Source organism: Rhamphochromis sp. 'chilingali' (genome assembly GCF_963969265.1).
Source record: "Rhamphochromis sp. 'chilingali' genome assembly, chromosome: 3".
NCBI lineage: Eukaryota > Metazoa > Chordata > Actinopteri > Cichliformes > Cichlidae > Rhamphochromis > Rhamphochromis sp. 'chilingali'.
The window spans coordinates 39,907,264-39,918,811 of record NC_137931.1 but is presented as its reverse complement, the minus strand read 5'-3'; the positions used below and the strand labels follow the sequence as shown (position 1 = coordinate 39,918,811).

The 11,548-nt window shown below is 40.6% G+C and overlaps 1 protein-coding gene across 1 annotated transcript; it reads left to right on the top strand.

Annotated features, from left to right (window-relative positions):
- Nucleotides 1-309: 309 nt before the first annotated feature.
- Nucleotides 310-11,148, top strand: oma1 (OMA1 zinc metallopeptidase). Its single transcript, XM_080878688.1, is given in 9 exon segments — nucleotides 310-1,005; nucleotides 2,725-2,953; nucleotides 3,129-3,302; nucleotides 3,408-3,515; nucleotides 6,377-6,505; nucleotides 6,650-6,724; nucleotides 7,133-7,282; nucleotides 9,255-9,358; nucleotides 9,360-11,148. Coding segments are annotated over 9 exon segments (1,539 nt in total). The 5' UTR covers nucleotides 310-667; the 3' UTR covers nucleotides 9,592-11,148.
- The last annotated feature ends 400 nt before the right edge of the window (nucleotides 11,149-11,548 follow it).

Genomic DNA, 11,548 nt, shown 5'->3' with positions numbered 1-11,548 from the left:
AATAAAATAGGATAATTTATTAGTTGATGTGTGTTATTTTAACTGCAAAAAAAGTTATATAGTAAAACATGAAAATAAATGTGCTTGAGTACAAAGTAGAATATTTGCCTCCAAACTATGGTGGATTAAAAGCAGTAGCCTGGGTATGATTTAAAAAAAAAAGAAAAAAAAAAGACACACACTTAACATGTAAATATATTCAGTTAACTTCCAGCTCTATAATATAACGCTTAGCTCGTTTATAATATAACTTTGAGCTGTGTGTGCGGAACGTTCGTAACGGGGCTGTTTCTAGGTGGAATCATTTGGGAGGAGTGCGCGTTCCAGAAACTACAGTTAACGCTAGTTTGTAATTTTAAAGCGCGTCCTTTTGGCTCACCGGGCATTAATGTGTTTCAGCTCAGCGTGTAATGGTGTTAAAAACCAACTTTTGGACTGGTGAAGGCATTTCAGAGTTCCGCGGCTCCCCCCAATAACCAAATTTACGTGTACGTAAATTTCACTTCTAGCGATGACATTGACAGCTGAGAGCAGCTCCCCAGGTGTCACTACCGGATTTATTTTGACCTTTAGGATGAGATAACCGCATTGCGTTGACTGTTTTTGGTCAGTCCTCGTATAAATTAAAAAAAAATTGTATCATTAAAAAATCAAATTAAATTAAAACATGGCTCTACTTTGCGGAAGTCTTTTCAGGAGCTGTCACTTCAGTTTGCTTTCGTCGCATCTTATCGGGAACCTCCGGGTATGCACACGAGCTGTTTACCCTCAGAGCAGTTGGCGAAATACCATAAGCACATCTGTACGCTTGAGAGCTTCTTTGACTGGACGGACAACGAGTTATCAGATTTACTCCAAAGCCACTGCTCCTCTTCCCTGTGGTCCTGTCCTGACCCCATGTGGACACTACTTCCACACTTCTGCCCGCCTGAGGGCCCTGCCTGCTCCCCTCATTTGGATGATAATCAAACCTCTGCAAAAGATTATGGCTATAATACTGGGCAGGTAGGAAAAACATAGTGTTTGCAGGAAGGTCCACAAGCTTTTGGATAGACACAGTTTTTGTAGTTTGTGCTTTGAACACCACCACAGTGGATTGTAAAAAATTTAAGGGTTCAAATGCAGTCTTTGAGCTTTTATTTAAGGGGTTTCAGAAAAGAATTGCAATAAATATTTAGAAATTACAGGCATTTTTATACATGGCCCCCTCTTCTGAATAATAATTTTACACAGTATCAATTATTTTGTTATGTAGCTCCTTGTCCAATTTGGGGACAAGGAGGCAGGCCAATACACCACAGACTTTTTCATCACCAAGTAATCTCCAATGAACCTTACTCCACTAACTGCATGTCTTTAGACTGGGGTTAGGAGCTGGAGTACAGAGAGAAAGACCCAAGTCATATGGTGGATTCAAACCCAGGAGCTTCTTGCTGTAAGGCAGTTGGGCTAACCACTGTGCTACCATGCTGGCTGATTGTGATGCTCCTTGGCTGTAGTCTCCGATAAAAGGCTGGCAGAATATTGTGAATCCAATGAAGCTTGGATGAAAATCCTTCTTTGGCTGAGAGTATAGCCCTCTAGACCCCAGATGTGCTAGTTCTATCTGTGGCCACATCATCAGTAAACTCTAATTAGTAATTTTTTGGCAGCTATACCTGCCGTGCCATAACATTGCCTCCACGATGTTTGACAGATCTCTGTAACCAGTGGTCTACACCTTTTTGAAAATCTGCTGTATTTCCACTTTTGAATGCATCTTTTAATTTTACACTTTAATGTCGTCTACCTATTTTTGTGCTTCTGACAATAAGGAACTTGGATAAAATTGGCTGTAAACAGCTAATGGAAGACTTTTGTTAAACAACTTGAATTAAAGTTGAAAGTTTGCACTTCAAACATAACTTAATCTTTTAAATAATATTAAGTAAAGTGTGGTGGTGTACAGGGGCAAAATCACAACCAATGTGTCACCCCCCCTAAAAAGTATAGACTGAAGTGGTTAATCAGTATAAATACGACACTATAGTCTATAATGGTCTACAAATTCAAATAGATGTAACATTTTAAATTTGGAATGTAAATAAAAAGCAAGACTTTAATAAGGTGTGTCAATAGAAAAGCTCTTAATACAGATGATAAATTGAGCATCCTTTTTGCTTTAAGGCATAATATCATTTAACAACACTTAATGTTTAATTAAATAATGAACACGCTCCTAATTGTTTTATCAACTGTTTTAATTATTGGATTTAAATAAGAACAAATAAATTACTGTCTAAATTGTTTCCATGCTTTATGTTTTAATTAACTGGTACAAAGTAATCCATGAAACCGAGTGACTGTGATGGTATCATTTAGCAGACATAGCAGACATTATTTTGTCTCCCCCTCCCTGCCTCCAACAGAATAGAGAGCAGGCATTTTTTTTGGCCTTTGAGCAGTACTACAAAATTTACCTGCCGAATTTATGCACGTTTTGGCACTTTATTTGAGGTTAGGCTTCTCTGGAAAGAAAAGAGGTTATTGTTCTGCATTATTATCTTACATTATTATGGGAAACTTTGGTTGCTAATCTTTCATCAGGCTTTTTCTCCGAGCATTTTTTTTTTAAACATGCTTCAGATAATTAATTTAGTTCTAATTGTTGGAATAAGGTGTTAAATGTACTGCCTGAGCTACATAAGGATTTACAGCAGCACTAAAGCCCCTCTTTTTGTACAGGAGCATAAGGAAGTGGTGGGTGGCCTTACCAGACAAACGGCAGCAGCTGGTGCGCAAATATGCATGGCAGAAGCGCTGGCAAATAGCAGGGGGTGCAGGTGTTGCTATTATGATTGTAGCCCTCTTCCTCCTAACGCACCTTGACGAGTCCCCCCTGACAGGACGGACCCGCCTTCTTGTGTTCAGTAAAGAGAACTACATGGAGATGGCAGCTCTGACTTCAGATGCGGTGAGAGACGTTGTGTTGCATGTGACATTGTGAGAAAATCACAAATATCCATTCCACAAACATTTCTAAGAAGATTTATTGAGTCAACAAGTAAGAAGGTGAATAGTTAAATGGAAAAAATGTCATTTTTAATGAAATTCTTCCTTAAATATTTGTTGTCATCTCTGTGTTTCAGTACATGGAGGAGTATGCAGAGCTGCTTGTTCCAGTCACTGACCCTCGTCACCAGGTGGTGAAGTGGGTGGTGCAGCACCTGGCACAAAGGAACAAGGACATCCCTGAAGTGAATGACATCAGCTGGACTGTCCATGTGGTGCAAAGTCCCAGCGTTAATGCCTTTGTACTACCGGTAAGTAAAGACAAGCTGAACACTAAAAATTTTACTATTATAAGGTGCAATCTAGTGTTTACACACCTACAAAGATTAAAAAGTTATTTCCCATTCTTTGAGTAGAATGGAAATGTCTTCATGTTTACTGGAATGCTGGAAGCCATTGCAGATGTTCACCAGCTCACTATTATACTGGGACACGAGATGGCTCATGCCTTACTGGGACACGCTGTAAGTACATAACCCTCCACGGACTGTTTGCTGTTATAGCATAGTTTGTACTCCACATCATAAATTTACCTTAAGACTTGACCTTGAGAGTGAATAGGTTTATTTTTTACAATTAATACAGGGTTTCTCTGGATCATTAAAAAGTCTTAAACTCTGAAATTGAATTCAAGAAAAATAAGACCTTAAAATATTTCATATTTCCCCAATATCTGCTGAAGGTATTAACTTTGGAAATGGTTTGTTTAAGCCTGGTATGTGTGGGAAAGAATATAATGTGAAGTACTGGGTTGTATGGATTGTTGAATTGTTGAAAATGGCTTGTGTATAAAAGCCTAAAAATAGTGCATAATTTTGACATTATTGGATCTTAATTCTTATTTCTTGAAGTCCTAAATGGACCTTAAAAAGCATTTATTTTGATTGTTAAAATGATGTTGGAACTAGAGCAGGGCGATATGGCCAAAAATATTTATCACGATATATATTTGAAAATTTGCGATAACGATATAACTGACGATATAATTGATGCGAGACAAAATACAACTCCACAACATTACTAGCGCAAAAAGACAACCTTCCATTTATTTTCACTTAAACAAGAAGCTGGTTTTTATGTACATTAAAGCTTTATAAAAATGTAACAGTGCAAATGCAAATGCCTTGCTGAAAGTTTAACCAAAAGGCATTTCCAGTAGAAATGGGCTGACATGTCCTGAGCATAACCATGTATAATATCCACTGAAGTTAAAAAGAGGTGCTTTGCAACATTAAACTGCAGTGTGCAGTACGTATTTTTCGGACCATAAGGTGCACGGGATTATAAGGCACATTAAGCGAAACAAAGCAGTCAGATAAATCAAACTTTATTAAACTCATTCTTCTTGCTTCCTCCACTTCTGTACCATTGATTCATTAATGTTGAATTCTCTGGCAGCTGCTCTGTTCCCATGTTGTTGCAGTATATTAATGACTGACCTCGTATTGTGGATGGATTATCTCAGTTGTTCTTCTGACTGAAGTTTGGTCCGTTTACAGCATCCTGCCATGCGATTGCATTTGTCTCTAACTGTCAGAAACCTTAACGTTAACCTTTTTAAGTGGAAAAGTGTTAGTGTTCGTCCTCCAGCTTCACTGTTTATATTATGCTAACATAGCTGTGTTGCTAGCGATCACGTAGCACATCATTAAATACCAGCTAGCCCAACTTCAGTAACCCTATAAACGTCACTGCTGTTTAGTTTCCTGTCTTCATTTATGTTGGAAGTGATAGCAGAGCTGTACGTTTGATTTTTTTCAGAAATCTCTCAGTCTCTCAGTCAGAACATGCTAGCGAAACTAGCGAGCTAACTTCCGCTAGCTTCCTGCTAACTTCTAACTCCGTTAAATGTAATAAATTTTGTTTTCATGGATGCCTGGAAGTTAAACTTCATAGTTACACCTGGTAAAGCAGCAATGCTGATCGTTTTATTAAAGATGAAAGAATTTAGACAATTTTTAATTCTCAGTGATGCTGCAGTGTTCGTTTGACCTGAAGTATGTGGAGTTTAGGACCCAGATTACTCCCAGATTTAAGAGCATCTTAGTCCGACAATAACGACGGCCGCTTGCATGTTCTGCAAAAAAATGTGCTTTGTCATGTATCTGACGGACAAACACCAAACCAGTTCCACATCACTGAAGTTGCACCATTTTTACAAACCAATTCTGGTTCATTTGTTTCACTCAACAATCGGCCATGTGCGTATGAAAACAAAGCCACTGCGCATGCGCGTTTTACTCATATTCTATCGCGATATTTCATTTTCCTATCGTTGCATAACATTATACCGGTATTACCGTGAACGGTATAATATGGCCCAGCCCTAGTTGGAACTATTTATTATAAGTGGAGTTATACAATAGGCAAAGAATTACGCCTGCCACTGGTATTATTAACAGAAACAAATTCCTTGATTGTATGTTTTCTCTCATGCATTGAGTGCACACTCTTCCGTAACAGACAAGCACTCAGTTGAATGCAGCAAACCTCACACCTGTTTAGCTTCTGAGGCTGAAGTGCTGCAGTGCACAAAGACCTGTGGAGTATGCTGACATCTAATAGGCTTAGCTGATCAGCAGCAGATGTTGCAGTGAATGAGTCACTGAAAACACTTAAAGTGCAAATATTGCTCAAGAACAAACTTTAGTCATTTATTAGCCCTTGGCACAGTCTTGGAGGTTCCACACAGCACTGTAAAATATGCATGTGGACCCCCTACAGGTGCAGAATATACTGCATTATACACTGAGATCTCCTGACTATTCATCACTTCTGCTCTGTCTCGGAAGTATCATATCAGCTGAAGTGGCATCTGTTGCAGTCTTGTTGCATCAGCCGTTGATAAAAGACTCGGTGACAATCACATCCAAACAGTCACTAATCCTGCCGGTGCTGTGATGACCAAAGTGACCTCAGGCACTGCTGTGCTTTATTAATTCTCCGCAGATGGCTGTCTTTTTCTCTCTCTCCAGCTTTAAAGCCCATTCTTCTTGTTCTAAAAAAGTGTCTAATGAAGTTGTGGGTATTTCAAGACTTTAAACGTCCTCAGAGGAAATGCTTGAAGGAGATTTTAATTAGATGAAGGGAATGAGCATCGATGGGCTTGGTATTACCTAGTAGGTGTGCTCTATTGGATTGGCTGTTAAAACCTCTAAATCTGTTACAGCGTAAATGTTCCACTAAAATAGATGGGAACAATCAATATGTTTCAGCAGCCTCAATCACCTCCCCAAAACTTTTTACCTCTATTTTTCTGTTCTTATATTTTTCTCTTTTATCCTCCTTCCTTCCTTTTCTTTTCCTTCCCTCACTGCCTCCACAGGCAGAACAGGCCAGTATGTCGCATGTCCTGGAGCTCCTGTCTGTTGTTCTCCTGGTAGCCATCTGGGCCATGTGTCCTCACGACAGCCTGTCAATGCTGGGACACTGGGTACAGGGCAAGCTTAGAGAGGTGAGGAATTAATATTCATTATCTGAAAATGTATATGAAGTATTAAAGTTACAGCAGTTTAAAAAAATGACTGGAAGATAAAAATGTACAATAATCTTGTAGTTTTTACACACCTACACAGAAATCTGCTTTTTTCTTTTCTAGCTGCTGTTTCAACGCCCTTTCAGTCGGAAACTGGAGGCTGAGGCAGATCAAGTCGGATTGCAATTGGCTGCTAAGGTATCACTGTCACCAATTTGGTCACCATTTATCTGGCTCAAGCGGTGCCTTCTTTTGTGTTTTCACCTGTGTTTTTTCGTTGGTTGCATTCACTCCGATGATATTTTTAGGGTTAAAAACATGCAACCAGGCTAATGACTCGAGGAAAAGTGTTAAATCCAGCTTTTTGGAGCTTGAGATTGAAAGAAAAATTCAGGAATAATTTTAAAATGTTTTTACTCTTTATAAGCTGTTCTTTATTTTAACCTCATTCAGTTTCCTCTAATGTTCCCCAATCATACAATCTGTCCACGGGACACTAGGGGGCACTGTTGTCAAAGGAAACTAAAGTGAAGATTTTTATCTCAGAACAAAACAGTGGGATGCCACTTCTTGTGTGTGTTTCTGAGGTGTGTGTATTATTTACAGGCATGTGCCGATGTGCGAGCAGGACCTGTATTCTGGCAGCAGATGGAACTCAGAGACCAACTATCAGGAGAGCCCACCTTGCCTGAATGGCTGTCCACACACCCATCGCACAGGAACAGAGTCGCTCAGCTGGACCGTCTCATACCAGAGGTATAGACACACGCAGTATTTTTTCCTTAGATTGTTTCCCCCTAAACTGTTGTGTCGGTTCTTAGTCATATGTTTGTCCCAACTTTGAAGTAAAGAAATCTGTGAGGCCTGTGTGGGGACACAGCCCTACTCCTTTCTGTTTTTCAGGAGAAACAGTGTAGCTTTAGGAGCTGTTGGAAAGATTCTTAATGGAACTAATGAAGCGTCTGGAGAGATATAAATCCACCTGCAGACATGGAGAGGAGGGCAGAAAGGAAGGAGAAACGTGGGGTTTTAGGAAGACAGCAAAAACATTTTGCTGTGCCAGGGCCTGGATGTCTGCTTAGCTGAATGTCTTGAAGGATTTGAGTTGAGTGCCTGAAAGAAAACAGCCCCACATTAGCAGCTCAGTGTTGGCAGTGTGACCAGCCAATCAATGGTATCTTAAGTCTATAAGGAAATCAACAACCAGTTAAGACAGCAGTTTCAGTTGTGAGGACTGTCAGCATCCACAGTCCTCACAACTTTTTCTGTGCGTGTAAGTGTTAGCAGAAAGGTGGATTAATAATCTATGTATTAGACAGCAGTGAGGTTAACCTTGACTGTTATTTGGACTGTTGGAGCACTGTCAGATGCTCCAAGCACAAAGACGAACAGATGGGTAAACCACTAATTGTCCATCAGGTGCCTATGTCGTTGAATATGTGCATGTTCTGTGTATGTGCTCGTGCACCCGGTCGTATCCCTGTGAGGTAGATTGACCTCTAGCAGCAGTTGTTGTCGAGACCAGGCTGTAGCCACAGGCAGTGAAGTGATGAAGACTGTTGTTTGGGGATTAATTGCCCTGCTTTGTGTGTGTGGTGCTGAGAAGACTCGGTTTCTGGTACCTCCAATGCTTAACTGTTCGATCCAGCATAGCAGCATGTATGAGTCAGTTAACAGCCGAGCTCAGTCTGGTGAAAGCGATGCATAATGTGATGTTTTTAACCTTGCAAAGGGTGACAGCCTCAAGCTACCTAACCCGACTCTTGTGGGGGCACTCCACCTCCACGAGCGCGCTCATCATCCTTAAGCACGGCACATCAAGTCCACCGGTAACATGAGAGGGAGAGCCTGTTGAGTGGGAAGTACACGTATGTGCTCAGTCTTGTAGGTGGTGCTAAGTGAGAGATTAATGACTTGGGATGTGCGTAGGTGTGTGAGACAGACGGAGAGAATATATTTATCGGCCGGGGTGTGATTGAGTTTCCATTAGCTCCGTCACATACTGGAATATTTTTAACCATAACCATTTTAGCCAAGCTAGTTACATGGCTCTTTCATGCTAATGTTGGCCTACAATAGCTGCTTCCATGTCTTTTACTCAGAGACACTTTATAATTTTCTGTTTCTCTATAAAACCATAGAATGTATATAAAAGATGGACGTGGCTTCCAAGTCAGTGCAGAAGTGCATCAAAACTGCATTCTTTCAAATGGCCAGTAGTGGGCAGTACATCTGTTTGTGAAAAGAAGTCTATGAGGAAACGATGCTACTCCTCAGTAAACACTTTCCTCATGAGTTTTTGCTCTTAATTGCTAGTTTTAAGACTGATTTAGCATAGCACGAGGTTCGTTCAGTTAATTAAGATCCCATTAAGAGTAAAGTAGACATTAAAACAGGTATGCTTTAGGGCATAATTTAAAAGTCGCTCAAGTCAGATCCTCCACTTGTCAGATTTAGAAAAACTAAGACAAAACTTAAGTCCAAAGGAGGCTTTAAAAATGTTACTCTGCTGTAGCGTTTGAGCTTTTGACAAGCAGGAGGGCACATGACTGTTTGAAAGGTGTCAGATGGTAACTATAAATGTGACTTTGCATGAATTACGTTTAATGTGCCTGCACGTAAGCTAGCATTTTAGTTTGTACATAGAGTTTTCACCAGCCCTGGTTAATCTTGTTTTGTTTTGCTTAAAGTGTTTGTGTGTCTGTCCTTTTGCTTTATATCTGTTCAGGCTCTGGAGCTGAGGGAAAGATGCGTCTGTCCTGCTCTGCCTGCTACTGATCCTCGTGATGTTTTCTCCAAGAGCGTCCGTGTGTTGCTGAAAAACACCAGGGAGTGAAGGGCCAGAGAGGGGAGACAAACCTGTGTTGACCCACAGCCCCACCTCAGTCCCCACAAGACTGCCTGCAGCATTCATTGCCCAAACTGCACTTCCTTCTTCCCCAGATGCAGATCATTTAAGCAAAGGCCCGGTCCCAGCTGCAATTCCAGAGAGAGTTATGGCAGCCCGTGCCACTGCTACTGCTGCAGAGGAGGGATCCCAGCACGTATTGCAGAGCACCAGCTGACAGGGGTGTTAAATCATCACCAACTTCCTTGAATAAACTTGACTGACTATAGTGGAGTATGAACTGCAGCTAGCAACTTTTTTCTTATTGTCTGTTAAATTGAAAAAAAAAATGCACCTGAGTGCGTAGGTGCTAAAAGGGTTAAATTCTCACCCACCATTGCAGAGACTGCAGATACCACCACAATCGAGGGTGGAGCTGGCGGTTGTTTTACAAAGGAAGTGACTGCGGGTCATTATATAAATCAGTAGAAAATTGAGGTAAAAGGCTGACGAAGATAAATCAAGAATTTTATCCATGCCTAATGACTACAAAGATACCACATTAATTAGATAACCTTGAATAGGAAAATACTGAATTAATTAGCTTCCATACATTGCCAGATTAATATGTGCATTATTCATTGACACACGGCAACAGACGAGAGTAAGCACTTACGTGTGCTTGTTGGAGGCAGCGTCCATGGCATCCAGAGGACATCTACATTCTCATTATGACTACTGCATTCTCATGCCACACACACAGCACTTTATCTGTTTTCTAGCCCGGGGGACTTAATGGTGTAAATTTATGCTGGGTTGTTTGCGGGTTTTAAAACACAGCGCACTGCACGGGAATGCCAATATCAGCCGTCAAGCTTTGAGAAATCTTTCATGGGATTTTGTAAAATCTTATTTAACAAGGCAAGTTGACTGAGAAAACATTCATATTTACAACAACAGCCTGCGGGAGAAGACATACTGTGAAGAGGGGAGGGCAGTTATGGTTCAAATCTTGGTAATGTTTTATGTGTGTGTGTGTGTGTGCGCGCGGAGACGAAATGGTACACTTGGTTACACTGTGAAATCAAAAATGATACTACTATGTTTTTTTTGGGTGGGGAGGTAAATTATTTCATTTGTGTCACGCTTTTTAGGCACCGAACCTGAACTAGCCTCCAAAAACAACAGTTGGGAGTCTTACACCTGCTGTGGAGGCTTTCTCTTACAGGGTAAAACACAGGGTAGGTCTATATTAGGGTTGGTTTCTCCTTTAGAGTAAGTGGTCAGTCCATAACAAGCCAATGAAAAGCACATATTGGTTTTTTCACATTCATAACTCAGCGGATATGTATTCTGTTTGCAGGTGACTAGCGAATAAAATTCAAACTTGGATATCTCTTCTTTTTTTCTCCTTTATTCTAAAATCTATAAATTGACATCGATCAAAGGGGCGCATACAGCTAAACAAACAGAAATGTAATATGGATGTGCGTAAAATTATCTGCCTGTGTGACATTACGTAAGGGAACATCAAACGCCTCGCATCGTCACACCAACCAATTAGATTCTGGGGTGAAAGATGAGTTTCTTTTGAAGTGTGCGTGTGGCGGCAGCGGTTTACTTATTGATGCTTGGCTCCTGGGGAATATCCTTGCTGTCTGTTCACAGCTGATCAGAGAGATGTAAAGTTTTGAAATCTCATTGACCACATTATGCAAAGCCAGTTGTAATCAAATGGAAGCTACTAGGATATCCATCAGTCAGCCTCATCCCAGCTCTTTTGTAATGTCTGCCAACTGCTACAAGTTGTAGCTTCTTGAATACGAGATCAATTTTGTGTAAATTATGTGTATTAAACAGCTTTGGAGTATGGGCCTTTTCACTATCTGCTGCTGAACACAAGTTGTCTCTTTTGGCAATTTTGACCTTTTTATGGACTTTTGAATACACAGGTCCCATTCATTATAATGTAGATAATCTATTTCAGGGTCATATTGTTGCATGCACACTGTGGCAGCTGGATGCAGCTTCCTCCCCACTCGCAGAGAAATTGGAACATGAGCAGGCAACAGATGACACACTCACACCCAGAGGTAATTGTAATGAGCGTGATACAATACACACACTGCGCTGAGTAATTGTAGCCTACTGCTGGAGTCTAAACAATACTTTGACAGATGGCTTAATCAAGGGAA